The sequence below is a fragment of the Budorcas taxicolor genome, chromosome 15 (genome assembly GCF_023091745.1).
Source record: "Budorcas taxicolor isolate Tak-1 chromosome 15, Takin1.1, whole genome shotgun sequence".
NCBI lineage: Eukaryota > Metazoa > Chordata > Mammalia > Artiodactyla > Bovidae > Budorcas > Budorcas taxicolor.
In genome coordinates this window covers 51,816,144-51,835,150 of record NC_068924.1, presented here as the reverse complement: position 1 = coordinate 51,835,150, position 19,007 = coordinate 51,816,144, and the positions used below count along the sequence as shown (strand labels likewise).

At 40.7% G+C, this 19,007-nt stretch overlaps 1 protein-coding gene across 1 annotated transcript; it reads right to left on the bottom strand.

Annotated features, from left to right (window-relative positions):
* Positions 1-18,144: 18,144 nt before the first annotated feature.
* On the bottom strand, positions 18,145-19,007 carry LOC128060820 (protein FAM133B-like). Its single transcript, XM_052653189.1, is given in 2 exon segments — positions 18,145-18,897; positions 18,985-19,007. Coding segments are annotated over 2 exon segments (744 nt in total). The 3' UTR covers positions 18,145-18,176.

Here is a 19,007-nt window from a genome sequence, read left to right as displayed (position 1 = left end):
GCTTGTCATTCTATTATAAAGAGAACAGTTTTGAATGCAACAATATAATGCAACAGGAGTCATCTTAACCAAGGTGAAAAGTCATTAAGGCTTGGATTCTTATGTCAAAAATTTAAATATCCAAAGTTAAAATTTTACAAATGTTCTCAGAGTATAGATTGAGGGAGTTATTTGATTCTAGCCAAGCTCTTGAGCATGATATTTAACAAGAGCCCATAGTGGGTGTACACTTGTCAACAAAATAAATTCAGTAGCCCAAGACAACCAAGAAAAATAGAAGTACTGGCCAGTAGGGCTCAGCCTTAGGATCTACATTATCTTTTTCTTTATGAACAGTATCATGGAAATGAATGCCTTCTCATTAAGTGTGTAGATCAAAACTGATATTTTTCTAGAGCTTTGAGGAAAAGAAAAGAATTAATCAGGCAAGCTTAAAGCACTAGAAATAAACAGTAGAAATAAACAAGAGAAAAGTCAGTAAAGTGGCAGAGAAAACGCTTCATGTGAAGAGCAAACTTACCACCTGAAAAGTGGGAAATGAACTGGCTGTGGGCAAGTTGTTTACTTGTTGTTATGATGAGTAGATAGTGATGCTTTTGTCTCCTTTATTTAGTGACTGCTAAGAAGCAGCCAGGGAGGCCTTTGAGGTGGTGAGAAAAAGTACCCCTCATAGGATTCAGTTCCTGTTAGGATGTTATGTTTTCGGATCATACGGGAACTGGAGAGGGGTGAATATAGCAGAAATAAAAAGGAATGAAATATAGATTGAAAAATAAGACCTATAAGAAAAAGCACAACTGATTAAGATCATTTAACTCGGAGAGGAGGAAGTTGTTGAGATAGTTTAGTAAATCTTGAGTTATTATTTAAATCTTTTATTGAAGAACTCAAAATAAGAGGTAATATGACAGACTGTTCTCCATCTTCAGCAGGGACAGTATAAGAGGGAATAAGGATTTTTTTTAATACAATTAAACATTTCAGAATTATGGCATATGCTAAAAAGCTGTTTAGCACTTTTTTAAAGTTCCTTCATTGAAATCTCAGGTTGGAACAAAGATGATATCATAAAGAGCATTGAAAGTAACATTTGAGTTTCACTCCATATCTGGAAGAATTTAGCTCACAAGATAGTTTTAGTATATGTTGAGTAGTAGATGCATGAGTGCAGTCTTTATTCACTGTCTAAAGAACTGCCTAATTAAAACTGTAAATTAAGTGCAACTTGAACATAATTCCGTTCATCTTGAGGAATGTATAGGATATTTGAGGAGTTTGTTTTAAATATAAATTATTATTACTTGGATGTTGTAACTTCAGCAGACAGAAAGGTTCTAAGAGAGTGGATGCTTTGGAATATCTATATAAGGAATAGACCTCCTATTTCTTAAGCAAGTTGCTTCTGGAATTGATGCAACAAAGATACTAGCTGAAGTTTAATGGAGAAATTGTTCTACAAACTGCTGCTATTGGTGTTTCTCTCAGATGTTTTCCATTGATGTTTGTGATGCTTGAGAAATCCAAATTCTGCTTGGATAAATTTGTTTTATGCCTTTTTCTCTCTACCTCCCTCCTTCCCTAGGTGCCCTTCCATATTCTGTTACTGTGAAACACTGTTGCCCTGTTACCTCACTTATAAGAAATCTTAACTGTATTCATTCAGACTGCTTTAAACTTATTCCTAAGCTGTTTTTGTTTATGGACTTTTGGTTATTTTGTTATTACTGTGAGAATATTTAAGACATTGTAAGAAGTAATTTTAAATCTATTGCATAATCTTTTTTGATCTGCTTGGATACTGCTGTATATTAATTTATTATAGCCTTTTACAATTCATTTGTTTTCTGAGATTGCTCTAGAAACTGATGAAGAGAGACTCCTACTAACCAAAATGAATGGTCAATTAATCTGGCATTTTATTTCAGGTTTCCTTGTACTTTGAGCATCCAAAGCACAAGATCTGAGGAAATAATTTTTTTTTACATTTGTCCCTCAAACCATCTTACCATAAATCATGAGTCTAAGTGGAAAGGAGGGAATATCTCATTGTTGGACTCTTTACACAGCCTAAGTTTACTCCTGGTTGGAAACAAAGTTAGTGTTTTCTGTTGGTGACTTTAAAATATTCACCATACTATTATATTCATTAAGACATATCTTCCTTTGTTAATTCAATACTTAAACATAGAAGAATGACTAAAGTGACCAAGATAAGGGCAAAGTGGCATATCTTTGAAGTTTGCCTCTCGAATTTTTCCACCAGCATAATCCTAAAGCAAAGGAACATGAATGTTTGGGGGAAGGGGCCTGAGAGCAAAATCAGAAGCAGCCTGCACTTGAAATTTCGTGTTCTGTCTTGAAAATGTGATTTTTGCATTCTCCGTAATAAAACTGTTTCAGTGAAAAATGATGCCTTCAGTCTTCGTGGAAACTGATGCCACCAGAAAGAGGCACCATGTTTATCATGTGGGCTCTCAGTTTTCTCCCCCGTCCCCTGCCTCAGTTGCTATATACCCCTGAGGGGACACACGCTGACTCTAGTGTGACAAATATACGTAGATTGTACATAAGATATTCACTTTAGAAGGTGACCTTTGAAGATATTAATGCCAAGTTGAAGTGACCTGAAATAGTTTTAGTACCACTGAACCTTATAATATAATCCAAGGCATTTACCAGTTTGTTCACATTAATTATTAGCATCCCTTGGCTAGGAAGGAGCACCTGACTCTCAGCTCCCTGAAAGCGGGGATCATGGTTTATTATTTTTCATATCCACACCACCCACCACCTGTTATAGAGTACTTGGTTGGTGAAAATAGGAATTATGGAATTTTATTCTAAAGAAACAAATAGTTTAGGCAATCGAAAACATGACTTTACTGATTCAGCTTAAGTTTTCAGTACTGATATGTACACTAAGTAATGTTTATCAAGCATGCACACTCTTAAATACTCTGTTTCTTTGGCAAGAGGAGAGCATATTCCTATTTTGAAATTGTATGTAATGCCTACTATTTTACACTCAAAGCAAGATGCTGGCCAAGAAGGTTAAGAAAATATCTGTGTAGACTTGGTATCACTAGTATTAGTGCTGTTATAAGCCTACTAATGCTGCCTTCCAAGGGAGTCACAACTAATTGGATACTGTTTGATAAATTTTTGTCCAGTGTATGATTCATCATATGTCTGAAGAGAGCCACCCAAACAAGATTTGCACCTGTATGTGATGAGGCCTTGTGTTATAGGCTGAAACAAACTCTTTGTATGTCATTGAATATGCCAGATAAAATATATGCAGTTGAGTTAATTATTTTTCTGTATACCAGTAGTCCAAAATTGTACCCTTGTTTTAATAGTTTCTGTCAATATCTTCTCATTTTTCCTTACAGACTACCAGGGTGTATCATAAATACTCCCTATGAGAATTTGCACTTTAAGTATTTGTGTGCGTGGTTTTAGCCAAATGAAGTGTTATCAGTAATAAACAGGTCTCTTCATAGGCATAAGTTTCTGTGTAATTTTTATTATCTTAGATATTACGTAGTTTATAAAGTTTGCTATCCAAACTGAACATGTTCTTGAAATATGTACATGATATTCCCTAGAAACTACTTTGACCATAAATAAGTAGTGTAGCTCATTACTCAGTAAATATTTCTTGATTGGTTAACCAAAAGCTTCCCTGGTGGCTCAGAGGTTAAAGCATCTGCCTGGAATGCGGGAGACCTGGATTTGATCCCTGAGTCGGGAAGATCCCCTGGAGAAGGAAATGGCAACCCACTCCAGTACTCTTGCTTGGAGAATCCCATGGAGGGAGGAGCCTGGTGGGCTACAGTCCATGGGGTCGCAGAGTCAGACACAACTGAGCAACTTCACTTTCACTTTCACTTTAGCCTAAAATCCCAGAAGAAAGAACTAATACTAAATATTTTTCCACATTATTTTTCTCCTTCTCTTCTTTAATTGACCTAATTTGTCTGCCCATGTTAGCATCAACTAAAGGAGAAGGCAATGGCACCCGACTCCAGTACTCTTGCCTGCAAAATCCCATGGATGGAGGAGCCTGGTGGGCTACAGTCCATGGGGTTGCCAAGAGTCGGACACAACTGAACGACTTCACTTTCACTATTCTCTTTCATGCATTGGAGAAGGAAATGGCAACCCACACCAGTGTTCTTGCCTGGAGAATCCCAGGGACAGGGGAGCCTGGTGGGCTGCCGTCTATGGGGTCGCACAGAGTCCGACACGACTTAGCAGCAGCAGCAACATAATAAAAAGTTAAAGATTTGGAAATCCCTCAAAGAAGTAACTATGTATCTGTGATAGAGTGGTGATCATGCAATTAGTTTCCAGGATTGTTAGGACTCTGTGGTCCTGGTCTCCACTGCCTGCTTCCTCTGATCAGGTTCAAAGGTAACATGAATGAGAATAACATTCTACAAGATCATTTTATCACCTTCCTTGTATATTCTGAAAACCATGCTAACCCCAGCCTTACCTTTTCCTCTATTTTATTGTTGTTTAAGCACGTAAACAATACAGCAAATTTAAGTAGTAGTATTACCTATCTCTGTAGTCTGCACAAGCATAGCCTTTTCACTACATTACTATTGCCTACAACAGTGCGTGGCACATAGAAGGTATCCAGTAATATTTACTGGTTGAATTAATCCATCTCACATTTCTGCATGCAGAAGAAAAGCCCTGAATTCTGCTTTGATTCCACACAAGCACAGGGTTGCACGTGATGAGAAATATGCAGCAGTGATTCCACCCCCTTTAGAGATTTACAAGCCCATTAATCAATATCTCATTCAGGCAACACCTATTTCTCACTACCTCTGGGTCGTCTCTGCCCACGTCCTGCTGAAATCCCAAGCTAAGCATTTTCTTCCCACTTTCCTGGTTCCATATTTTCCTGGCTTGAAACCTCCAAGTCATCTTTTACTTATCATGCCACAGGATATGTACTAATTGACAAATTAATTTGTTTTACTTGGAGTACTATATTAGTTGATTTGCAATGTTGTTAGTTTCTGGTGTACAGTGAAGTGATTCAGATGTGTGTGTGTATTTGTATTTATGTGTGTGTGTATTTTCTGTTTCATACTATTTTCCACTATGGTTTGTTACAAGATGTTGAATACAGTGCCCTGCGCTGTACAGTAGGAACTCGTTGTTCATCTATTTTATACATTGTATCTGCTAATCATAAACTCCTAATTTATCCCTCCCTCACCCCTCTTCCCCTTTGGTAACCAATTAGTTTGTTCTCTATATCTGTGAACCAGTTTCCGTTTTTATAAGTAAGTTCATTTGCATCATTTTTTAGATTCCACATAGAAGTGATATCATATGATACTTGCCTTTGACTTAGTGTGATAATCCCTAGGTCCATCTACGTTGCTCCAGATCACATTGTTTCATCCTTTTTAATGGCTGAGTAATACTCCTTTTTATATGCACACCACGTCTTCTTCATTCATTCCTCCATCCGTGGACGTGTAGGTTGTTTCCATGTCTTGGCCATTGTAAACCATGGTGCTGTGAACATTAGGGTGCATGTATCTTTTTGAATTAGTTTTCTCCAGATATATGCCCAGAAGTAGGATTGCTGGGTCATATGGCAACCCTATTTTAAGTTTTTTGAGAAACCTCCAGACTGTTTTCCATAATGATTGCACCAGTTTACATTCTCATCAGCAGTGTAGGAGGTTCCTTTTTCTCCACACCCTCTCCAGCATTTATTATTTGTAGACTTTTTTTTGACCAGTGTGAGGTAATAGTTCATTGTAGTTTTGATTTGTATTTCTCTAATAATTAGCAATGGTGAGCATATTTTCTTGTGCCTATTGGCCACCTGTGTTTGACAAGTTCTTTAACAGCCTCTGAAGGTAAGGACAAGTCCATTGGCCTGAGACCCACCTAAAACAGGGACCAAGAAGCTAACTCAGCCTAAAATAGCAATGGGACTGTTACCATCCCCAAGGGAGAATTCATGTGTATTTAGATTGAGATGTATTAGAGGAGGGATTATAATAAAAAGGCTTCCCTTGTGGCTCAGCTGGTAAAGAATCCGCCTGCAATGCAGGAGACCCTGGTTGGATTCCTGGGTTGGGAAGATCTGCTGGAGAAGGGAAAGGCTACCCATTCCAGTATTCTGGCCTGGAGAATTCCATGGACTACAGTCCATGGGGTCACCAAGAGACACAACTGAGTGACTTTCACTATAATAAAAATGTTTGTTTATTCTCTGTCTTTCCTCTCTTGTCTTCCCCAAACTAGCACTTCTTCATTCTTGTTAGTGATGTGACCGTTCTCCTGTATGTCTTTATTTCCCTCTCTTTACCTCTAGTTCTAATCATTAAATAGACCAGTCTTACATGTGATTTGCTTTAGATTATGTCTTTGACCTCTGCTTCATTCATTCATTTTATAAATATTTGTTGACCCAGAAATATGTAGGAACCAAGGGCACTGCAGAAGGCTAAGTAGGAAAAAAGACACAGCAACCATGTTACTGCTGGAACAGCAGGATCAGAACACTGTTGCCATGGCCCTACACCACCAGATCACCTGTGTTTCTTCTTGATGTTTTTGGAGTCAAAGCACCTGAAGAGAAGGCCTCAGTGGCCTGGACTCTTGTTGCATGCCTGCCTCCTGGCTGAAACTAGATCCTGGTAATGGAAGGATCTGACCCCTCAGCTTCCTTCTGAATGACAGCTGCAGTTACCCTTCCATCAAGACACAGTGACAGGAAGTGAACTCATCAGTTGAAAACTCTGGTGCAAACAGAAGGTGACAGTTCACTGCAGTGCCAGAGTACTGGAGAAGAAGTAAAAGCTCGGGCACAGGAAGAGGGGGGCATCTTAAGCACAGACACAGCACACACATGCAGAGAACCATGAGCAGTTCAGTACTGCCATGCTGGGAGCAGGGATGTGAGCAGAGACTGGGGAGAGGGCCCTGTGTGCTGTGCTGCAGAACTTAGACTTCAGTCAGTAGATAATGAGAATCGTGGGAGGGTTTAAGCAGAAAGTCTCCGAGAGATGGTGGTGGGGGCAGGGAAAGTATGAGAGAATCCACCACTGGAAAGAACCTTGAAGTTCATCTTATCCAATCTCATCATTTTCTACCATTTCACTACCAAATGGGATAAAGATTTGAACTCCAGTGACAACTTGCCAAGACAAGTTATTCTCTTTGAAAGAAAGACTAGTAGAGAGTTTTTATTATGTTCAGCTGAAATCTGCCTCCTGCAGCTTCTATTCTTTGGTTCCACTTGAAAACTCAATGTTATCCAAAAATCTGTTTCCTTGTCACTTGAAGGCTTTTCCCCTCAGTCTGAATATGTGTAATTCAGTAACTGTTCCATGTGTGACCTGATTTTTAGATCCCCTTCACCTTCCTAATCACCCCATAGACAATTTCCAAAGAGCTGGGACCAACATAAATATAATACCATAAGGACTCTAGACTGCCAGGCTCCTCTGTCCATGGAATTCTCCAGGCAAGAATACTTGAGTGGGTACCATTCCCTTGTCCAGGGGATCTTCCAGACTGAGGGGTCAAACCTGGGTCACCTATGCAGACAGATTATTTACCATCTGAGCCATCAGGGAAGCCCCCATAATACTATATATATATATATGTGTGTGTGTGTGTATATATATATTATATAAATTTAATATATATAATTTATAAATATAAAATATCAGTTCAGTTCAGTCGCTCAGTCATGTCCAATTCTTTGTGACCCCATGAATCGCAGCACGCCAGGCCTCCAACTCCCGGAGTTTACTCAAACTCATGACCATCGAATCGGTGATGCCATCCAGCCATCTCATCCTCTGTCGTCCCCTTCTCCTCCTAGCCCCCAATCCCTCCCAGCATCAGAGTCTTCCAGTGAGTCAACTCTTCGCATCAGGTGGCCAAAGTACTGGGTTTTCAGCTTTAGCATCAGTCCTTCCAATGAACACCCAGGACCGATCTCCTTTAGAATGGACTGGTTGGATCTCCTTGCAGTCCAAGGGACTCTCAAGAGTCTTCTCCAACACCACAGTTCAAAAGCATCAATTCTTCAGTGCTCAGCTTTCTTCACAGTCCAACTCGCACATCCATGCATGACCACAGGAGAAACCATAGCCTTGACTAGACAGACCTTTGTTGGCAAAGTAATGTCTCTGCTTTGAGTATGCTATCTAGGTTGGTCATAACTTTCCTGCCAGAGTAAGCGTCTTTTAATTTCATGGCTGCAGTCACCATCTGCAGTGATTTTGGAGCCCAAAAAAATAAAGTCTGACACTGTTTCTACTGTTTCCCCATCTATTTCCCATGAAGTGATGGGACCAGATGCCATGATCTTCGTTTTCTGAATGTTGAGCTTTAAGCCAACTTTTTTGCTCTCCTCTTTCACTTTCATCAGGAGCCTTTTTAGCTCCTCTTCACTTTCTGCCATAAAGGTGGTGTCATCTGCATATCTGAGGTTATTGATATTTCTCCTGGCAATCTTGATTCTCCCACAATCTTCCAGACTGTGTTTCTTCCAGCCCAGCGTTTCTCATGATGTACCCTGCATATAAGTTAAATAAGCAGGGTGACAATATACAGCCTTGATGTACTCCTTTTCCTATTTGGAACCACTGGTTTTCCCTACTTTCTTCAATTTAAGTCTGAATTTTAATATAAATTTTGTTTTATATTGTTTATATAAATTTTTATAAAAATATAAATTTATGATAAATATATATTATATAAATTTAATGTATAAAATTTAATATATAAATAAGATTAATGTATATGCCAGCCCAGAGTAGAAAAAGGTGAGATTTCTAAGTGATATGGGAGCAGCACAGCAGGCGTCAGGGAAGAGGGCTCTGGCCTACCGCACACTCTTTTGTTGCAGGAAGGGAGACCTCTTCTAGGGCCTGCGAGTGGGCTTTTGTCTAACAGCTGGAAATGAGTTGTCTGATGAGACACAGAAGCTGACAAAGCAAAAACCTTTATTGGGAAGAGGCACCTGGACTGAGAGCAGGAGGTTAAGGGAAACTGGGAGGTCTGCTCTGCCATGTGACTCGCTGCCCTGGGTTTTATGGTGATGGGCTTAGTTTCTGGGTTGTATCTGGCCAATTATTCTGACTCAGGGTCCGTCCTGGTGGCACATGCATTGCTCAGCCAAGATGGGTGGCAGCAAGAAGGATTCTGGGAGGTGCTAGGACATGTGGCATCTCCTTTCGACCTTTCCTGAACTCCTTCAGTTGGTGGTGGCTTATTAGTTCCATGTTCCTTACTAGGACCTTCTGTCATAACATAACTCAGGGAAATAGTTACTATGGTGCCTGGCCAGGTTGGGCGGTTTCAGTCAGTGTGTTTCCCCTAACACTTTGACATCTTTTGCTTTATGAACAACTGCTCCCTTAATCCTCAACTCAAGCATCATCTTTTCCAAAAAGCCTTTCCTGAGAACTTCCCTGGTGATCCAGCAGTTGGGACTGTGCCTTCCAATGCAGAGGGTGTGGGTTTGATCCCTGGTCAGAGAGCTAACATGCCTCTCAGCCAAAAAACCAAGACATAAAACAGAAGCAGTATTGTAACAAATTCAATAAAGACTTTAAAAATGGTCCACACCAAAAAATCTTTAAAAGAAAAAAAAAAGGCCTTTCCTGCCTGCCAGAACTCCCTTTGTTACAGCACTTCCCACGCCACAAGGAAATGGTTTCTGAATGTGTCCGACTCTCCCAGTGGATTGTGAGCTCCCCAAGGGCTGGAATTGGCTGACTCAGTGCAGTTCCCCAGAGCCCAGAACCAAGCCAAGAGGATAATGAGCCCTCAAGGGGGAAAAAAATGTTCAGCTGAAGTGAACTGAATTGGAATTTGAGCTGCATTACAAGGGCAAGTAGGCTGTGAATAAGCAAAGGGGATGAGGCGTACTTGGTATATGAATAAATTCAACTCAAAGCAAAGAAAATCTATGGGTGACAACTGGGAAACAGGGAGACTTGAGACTTGCTGGAGGCCTTCCTGCCAGACTGGCTGCAGCAAAGTCATGAGCTGAAGTTGGAAGGGTGGGTAGAAACCAACCTGAGGCTAAATTAGGAAAGTTGGAGTAGGGAAAGAGTAGGAGAGTGGGCAGGGAGCAAGGGCAGAAAAAAATAGTAACTGGATTCGAGGTTTCTTTTTTTTCAGTTGTTTGCTATTCCCACATCTGCATGCTTCCCCCTAGTGGACAGGGATCAGAACCCAAATTCAATGCAAGCATCTCTCTTTACAGTTAGGAAAGTCTGAGCGTTGGGTTGGGGATCAACTTGAGTCCACAGAGTGGATTGCTGCAGAACCCAAGTCATCTTCTTCCCCTTGCTCTTTTCTCCATGACCTGAGGGTGCCTGGTTAATATTCATTCAGTGAATCTTAGTCTTCAGCCAGGAGTCCTCTCTACTTGTATTCAGAAAAAAACTAAGGTCCAGAGAGCAGTGATCCTTTGATTTACAAAGCAGTTCAGGGGCAAATCTGGGACTAATACTCAGGTCTCCCAAATAGCAGTCCCTTTCTCCTTCTGTATAAATATTTAGTAATCAGAGCTTCCCAGGTGGCTCAGGTAGTAAAGAATCTGCCTGCAATGCAGGAGACCCAGGTTTGCTCCCTGGATCAGGAAGATCCCCTGGAGAAGGGAATGGCTACCCACTCCAGTATTCTTGCCTAGAGAATTCCATGGACAAGAAGCCTGGTGGACTACAGTCCACGGGATTGCGAAGAGTTGGACACAGCTGAGTGACTAACACTTTCAACCTACCAGGAGCAGGACCCTGAAGAAAAAGTTGGTAAGATGTAACCCACATATTTAAAAGGACAAAAACAATTACAACGCAATAGAATTGCAGTAGTAAAAGTAAGTATAGAATGCTGCAGGAATAGAGGGTTATCTTTGCTGGATCCAGGAATGGCTCTAAACAATTGCTGGGAGCCTTGAAAGAATAGCTGGAGGTAGAGAAAAGAGGAAAGACCTTGTAGACACAGGAGACAACAAAGAGAAAGCAGGAAGAAGCATCCTGCAGAGACTGGAAAATAGGTTTCTGATCTCAGCCAATGGCATAGATTTTACACACTTTTTCTGGGTGAAATGTCCGAAGTTCCAACTATCACTCTGAAGCTGGTGACCTACATACAAGTCTATGTGTTTAGGCCAGACCTTTCTAAGCTTCAGAGCCACACAGGATTTCAAGAAGAAGAACTGAAACATGCTCTTGAGGCATCTTGAGGCTTAATAGTGCCACTGCTTCATTCCATAGGCCAAGAATGTCACAAGGCCACTTCAGATTTAAGGAATGGAGAAACTGTCTCCAACTTTTGATGGGAGGAACGGCAGGGTCACAACTCAAAGAGTATGGATTCAAGGAGGATTGAAAGATTGTGACCATTTTTTAATCCACCACAGTACGTACTCCGTGACTGTAATTGTTCATATTCCTTCCACAGGCAAAGTATGCTTACCTCCATTTCAGAACCCCTAAAAGTCTCTTGCTGTTACGTCATCAGGCTGGAAGTCTAGGATCTTATCATCTACATCAGGTTTGTAGGTGCCTTGATGAATGTTGTTCTTTCTGATCTTGATACCTATGTATTTAAAAGACAGCTGACATTTCTATTCAAGAAGGAAAAGCATGAGAGATACATAATCATCCTTAAACAGAGGCAGTTCTGGACTCCACGTTGGCAAAGTTTGTCAGGTCCCCTCTCCTGGGAGAGGGAGTATTCCTTGCTGAGGCCTAAATTCTGCTCCCCGGGAGCAGTTCCCTAGTCTATTGATCTCTGTGCTTCTTGCTCTGCCCTCTGGACTATGCTTTGTCCATCACCTTCCTTGGCTACTTCTGAAGAAGTGGCTCATATTGGCAGCTGAGTGGCAATTCGAATTATTTAAGTCCCTTTTAGTCCAGGTTGGTGATACTCTCACATGTGCAACCAATTTAAAATTTTTGTGGGTCTTTTATGTATCTGATTGTAGTCTACTCCATACTCTAAATGCCACCCAATCATTTTTGAGACATCTCTCAACTTTATCACTGCTATTTTGGTGTTAGGTTTCTATGGATATTGCTCTTAAGATTTCAAGAAGTCTAGGAGTCTACTAGACATCACTTTAATTCTCTCATAGGTCTTTACAAAGTGTGTTACAGCCACACCTTTGGTGTGATTCACACCTCCAGGCTCTATTTCCCCATAAGAATTCTTCGCTGGCTAGACAGCCTCAAGATGAAGTTTTATTTTTTAACGTGGTAAGTCCTGGCCCTCTCTCTTCTCTCTAAATTCATGTTTCAAGCAGGCCAGTTCTTTCTTTAACTCATACCTCTCTTCCTGTTATAAGGTTATCACATCCAATTGGGAGCACCCAACTGACACAACATTCTCCCTAGAAATTTCCTTAGTTGAATCAGAATTTTAGTATTTTCCCCCATCTTCCCCTAGTTACCACAGGCAACAGTTTTGTCAATTGTTTTGCCACTATAAAACGCAGATTACCATTTTTCTAGCCAGTCACAATTTCCTCATCATTTTCCCAGATTTCACTGTTTACTTGCCAGTTTTCCAATCTCCACCCATCCCTGATCCCAAAACCAATGCCATGAATTTTGGGACTTTTCTTAAAAGCAACGTTTCAGACACACATTTCTGTAACAGTCAACTTTTGCCACAAAACAAACTACCCACAACTTTAGCGACTTAAAACAATTATTTATATATCTCACAGTTCTGAAGTTTGGACTGGGATCAGCAGGCTGGTTCTTCTGGTCTTAGTTGGGTTCACTTATCAGATGGAGGTCAGCTGCCAAGTCAAGTCGCCTGGGTGCTGCTTAGCTCACGATGGTCTCAGCTGGGTTGGCCAAGCTCTGCCATGCTCCAGCAGGTGAGCCCAGACTTGTTCACATGGGTGCCTGCATGGAGTTCCAAAAGACAGGACTGAAGCATGCCAGGCATCTTGAGGCCTGGGCTCAAAACTGGCACATTGTCCCTTTTGTTGTATTTCATTGGCTAAAGAAAATAATAAGGGGAAATTGACTCCTTGTTGGAGGGAGATGCAAGCTCACACCACAAAGGGTGTGGATACAGGGAGGAGTAAGATCATGGCTGTCTTTATAGTCTACTTTGCCTCCTCAGAGGCCACCTCCTCTTGAATTTTTTGTGTCCTTCCCTTCCAAATTTTAAAATTTATGTATGTGTACATATATACATGCACACACATGGTATTATTTTGTCAGTTTTCAGTTCAGTTCAGTTGCTCAGATGTGTCCGACTCTTTGCGACTCCATGGACTGTAGCACGCCAGGCCTCCCTGTCCATCACCAACTCCCAGAGTTTACTCAAACTCATGTCCATTGAGTCGGTGATGCCATCCAACCATCTCATCCTCTGTCATCCCCTTCTTTGACTTTAAATGAATAGCTTCATATATACTAAAGAATTTATGTAACCTAAGTATAAAATATAAAGAATATAATACTTTTGTACCTACCACTCAGAGAAAGAAATGGAATTTTACCCACACATTTAAAGCTTCCCATGTACACCTACCTCCTAACTAAACATTCATTTCTCACCTGGATTATGCAGCAGCTTTCTAACAGGTCTTTCTACCTGTGACCTTGCCTCCTCCAATCAGTTCTACCCACTATAGTCAGAATGATCTTTAAAAAGCAAAAATCTAATTGCATCACTCCTCTACTTAAAACTGTTCAGTTGCTTCCCATTGACCTTAGTGTAACAGTAAACTTAGAGCCAGGGGCTTCCCTGGTGGCTCAGAAGGTAAAGCATCTGCCTGCAATGTGGGGGACCTGGGTTCGATCCCTGGGTCGGGAAGATCCCCTGGAGAAGGCAATGGCACCCGACTCCAGTACTCTTGCCTGGAAAATTCCATGGACAGAGGAGCTTGATTGGCTACAGTCCATGGGATCGCAAAGAGTCGGATACGACTGAGCGACTTCACTTTCACTTTCAAACTTAGAGTGACCCTTCAACATTTGGCTCCAGCTTTTACTTCATGCCTCATTTTTGCTATGCATCCCTCCATGTGCTGTGTTTTTTCTCAAAACTGTTCATTGGTTTTTAGCCAAACGGCTACCATAGTTCCTTGCACCTCCCCCTACGAGGCATATATCACCATTGTTCTTGACTGTTTACTTGCCCGTCTCTCATACTTGCTATAAGGACTCCGAGGACAGGGAAGTCATCTGGCTCCTCTGCTGTATTGCTGGTTACCAGGAACAGCACCTGGCACAACGGATGCTCAGTAATGGTTAAATGAATGAATGGATGGGTGGTACGCTCTGGGGACAAAGAGACATTCCACAAAAAGCTAGTCCCTAGCCTAAGGGCTTCCCTGGTGGCACAGTGGATAAGAATCCACCTGCCATTGCAGGGGACGTGGGTTCAGTCCCTGGTCCAAGAAGATTCCACCTGCCATGGAGCAACTAAGCCTGTGAGCCGCAACTACTGAGCCTGCACACCCTAGGCCCCGCATGCTGCAACTACCAAGGCCCGCGCGCCGAGAGCCTGTGCTCACCAACAAGAGAAGCCACTGCAGTGAGAAGCCCTTACACAGCAACAAAGAGTAGACCCCACTCACAACAACTAGAGAAAGCCCGTGCAAAGCAGCGAAGACCCAGCATAGCCATAAATAAATAAATATTTTTTAAAAAGCTCCTAGCCGTCTATGGGGTCGCACAGAGTCGGACACGACTGAAGCGACTTAGCAGCAGCAGCAGATACTTATATTGAGAAATTAATCTTGTTTCTAAGCAAACAGCAAGTGTTTGACAAGGATTATGGTTTTGAGTTGGCTTCTAAATTTCACCAGGGGGCGCTATAGGAATGCCTCAGGTTTCTTAAAAAAAAAATCAGGTTTCTATAAAAGAGCTGCTGCTGGGGCTGCTAAGTCGCTTCAGTCCCTGGGATTCTCCAGGCAAGAACACTGGAGTGGGTTGCCATTTCCTTCTCCAATGCAGGAAAGTGAAAAGTGAAAGTGAAGTCGCTCAGTCATGCCCGACTCTTCGCGACCCCATCGACTGCAGCCCACCAGGCTCCTCCGTCCATGGGGTTTTCCAGGCAAGAGTACTGGAGTGTGGTGCCATTGCCTTCTCTGCTATAAAAGAGCAAGTAGGGTCTTTTCAAGGAAATACTATTTTCAGAGATGGTAGTGGTGGTTTTGTGTTAGAATAAACTCCCTATTCTGTCCATTTGAAAGAGCTATAACTGAGCCATCTGCAAATTTGAAGGACTGAAGTAACCTCTCTTGGTGTCCATTTTATACCTGTAGTGGTTCTTCAATTTGGAATCACAAGAGGTTTGAAATACATGATTTAATTTATCTCCCACACCAATTACTAGAAGCCAAAATAGGGGTTGTTGTTATTATTTCCATCTTAAAAGATGATAACTCTAAGGCTCAAGAGGTGAAGTAATTTTCCCAAGGAATCACAGCTGGTAAATACCCAAGCAGGGACTTGAATCTGTCTTCCAAATTCAAATGTATTCATTTACCAAAAATAGTATGTATTGAGTTCACAGCTCTGGAAAAGATGATAGGGCTATAGAAGCCTGGCCTCCAAATTCAATGTCTTAGAAGAAAAGACTGTCAGAGCTGGAGGAAACTTTGGAAATCATCTAAGGAAGCGTTCTCAGCTTAAACGTGCACAAGAATCACCCCATGAGCCTGTTAAAAATGAGTCCTGGCCTTCGCCTCCCCTTCTCCTACATTTTGATTCGATGAGTCTGACAGCACTGTGTCTCCTAAGCACATCCACTTCCCCCCACTATAATTCTGGAGCAGATGTACTGTGGACCACGCTTGTAGGAACATCAGTCTGTTGGTTTAAGCCTTTCATAACACAAAGGAGAAGAGAATGAGACATGAGTATCCCAGAAACGCTTCTTGAAGGGAGACTGAGCCAGGAGCTGGTAATGAGCACCTGAAGTAATGATGTAGTGGAAAGGGTACTCAGCTGAGAACTGGAGACCCTGGGTTCAATTTCAGGCTTTACCATCTTGCTGCTGAATCACTAATCTCAATGAACTATGGTTTTCCCAACCATAAAATGCAAAGGAACAATACATATCTCGTAGGCTTATTGTGAGGATAAAGGAGATGAATATTAGAAAAGACCTGGCAAAGGACTGTCACATAGAGGACCCTCAATAAACAGATTGAGTAGTAGGATTATTCTGAATGCTCTATTTGCTCTATTCATTCTTTATAAATGAGTACCCACTATTGCCAGGTACTCTGCTAAGCACAGTCCTGCCTACATAAAACTTATGCTCTGGTGGAATAGATAGACATGAATTATAGAAAAAAGAAATTATAATTGTAATAAGTGCTACCAAGGGAAAATATAGGGGGTGTTTTGAATATTATGGGGATTTGACCCTAATCTGCAAGCAAATGAAAGATTCTTGAGGAAATGAGTCAAAGGATGAGTAGGAGTTAGTCAGAAATTACACATGAATCAGGAAAGAGGTTGGCAGGAGCAGGAAATGAAAAGGCCAAAGGCCAACGTGGCTGGTGTGGAGTGAGCAGGGGAGAGTGGCATGGCATGAAGCTGCTGCTGATTTCTGGGAAAGCCTTTGTCTTCTCTGCCGTGATATTTATTTTGAAAGTCATGATCTTTTCCTCGATCCTTTTCTTTTTTTTTTTCAGGTGAAATAGCTATTTATTCAGCTTCTCGTCATGCCAAAATGTTTCGCGCATATGCCACTATAATTAGCACACCCTCTGTAACAGGCAAAATTGTACATCAAATTATATTTCATGTTACCTGATTATATAAAAATGTAAAGTGAAAATGATTTATCAATTCTCTTTAACATTACTAGTAAACAGTTCAGCAGGAGATATGAGGCACAAAATCTTAGTAAAATGTGACACAGGAAAAGCAATAATGTAATTCTCACTTAAATTTAACTTGTCATAATCTGCTGTGAATATACAAAGACTAACTTTTAAAACGTTATATTTACTAAGATTCTGGCAATAGTTTTATGTAACAAGACACAGCATACCAGGCCTGCCACTCAACTTTTTTATGGTAAGTCTCAGCTTCAATATGAAGCTGTTAAAAGAAAAAAAAAAATCAAAAACCTGCTTTTTACATGCTAAATAGCTTGGCAAGTATGCTGTTAAACACAGTTAAGGAATTTAAGATAGCAAGAATAAGAAGTTAATAAAAAGCTAAACATTACAGCCTAAACAAAACTCATACAAAAAATAAAAGAACTATCACTGGTTACATAAAATTTTCCTGACTGGTTAAAACTTAACAATATAAAACATGCATTTTAGAATCTAGCTATCAAGTTCAAAAAGTACCAGTGTCTATCTGAAATGATTCCTTTTCAAAGCCAAAGTGTAATCAAAATTAGTTCAAATGTTATAACACATTCTAATGCTAAAAAACATTCAGTATTATCGAAGTGGAGGTAAATCCCAGAGCTTTTGGGGCATTCTCACGCTGCAAAAGGCTATTTCTCTGGTTCACTCAAAGTAGCATGGGACAGAGTCCGAGGATGTGACTAAGCTCAGTAAAGGGCAAGACTGCCATACCTGGCTCTGACCTCCCCATGAAGCATGGCTACTGTGTCCACAAAAATAAGATGTGTGAGGATAAAGGCACGCTATTCTGCTAGCTAAAGTGATAGCAAACCACCCCCCACCCCTAAAAGCTCCTTCCCCCAGTAAATAAAAAGGGGAAAAATTTTAAATACACTTATCTACAAGAGTAAGGATTTTGAAATATCAACGTAATCCCTACTTCAAAAAAGGTTAACTAGAGTCATCTGGTCATCTCTGATTACATCTTAATGATGTATACAGATTCAGTTTTTGCTGATTTATCATTAGACACTTCTAGTCAAAATATTAACTTTATTCCCAAATATCTTAAACCACTAGTATGACTGAAGTGTATTACCTCCCAGAGTTACTGGAAGAGGGAAAAAAATAGATGTTCAAGCAGCAGGCAACAATTATGGCCCCTCACACAGTGGCATCTGAGTGGCTACTGATAGTCCAGGAATAATTTAAAAACAAGAAAATTCATGCATTTTAGTAAATATGCCATAACTTTCACAGTTGAAATTTCCTTAGACATTGCACTTTCTTTGTAAGCAAATCCTGATTCTTCTGAATGTTATGGTGAGTCAGGACTTGAACTAGCAGCCTTCTTTCTCTTCTTCTTACTGTGTTTCTTATGCTTCTTTTTCTTTTTTGTTTTTTCTGTTGTTTTTTCTCGTTCTTCACTGCTTTTCTTCTTTTTTGCTCGTACCTCCTCAGTATACTCTGATTCTGACTCTGACTCAGATGATAATGGTTTATCTTCTGGATACATCTTTCTTTTTTTGCTGAGCCCTTTAATGTCCTTTTCTTTCTCAGTTGCATCTTTTGACTTCTTTTTCTTTTTTAAACTATCCTTATTGTCTGATTCAGTTTCTGACATGGAACTTTCAGAAGATTTATGAGAACGACTCTTCTTTTTCTTTTTCCTTTTTCCTTGTCTCTTATCCTCATCTTCCGAATCTGAAGAGCTGCTGGAAGAATCAGAGCTTGATGAAGAAGAAGATGAATACCTACCAGATTTCTTCTTTTCTTTTTTCTTTCTCTGTCTTTTTTTGGATGAGCTCTCACTTCCACTTAACAATTTCTCCCTGTGTTTTTCTAGTTCTTTCTTCCAGTTCTCATTCATTTTTTCTTCAAATTCAGCCAGTGCCTTGGAGCCTTTCTTTTTCTTTTCTAGTTGTTCTTTCAGTTCTTCCCAGGTAGGCCTTGGTCAATTCAAATAATCTTGGATCGTTGGACCTGAAGACTGGATTGGACCCCTTGATCTGGCCATTGCTATTGGGTTCATATAGGCTTGTCATTGTTGTCGACTCTCTGAAAACCCAAGGACTGCAGCATGCCAAGCTCCTCTGTCTTCCCTTATCTCTCGGAGTTTCTAGTCCACTCTATTGTCCCGCTTCCCCAT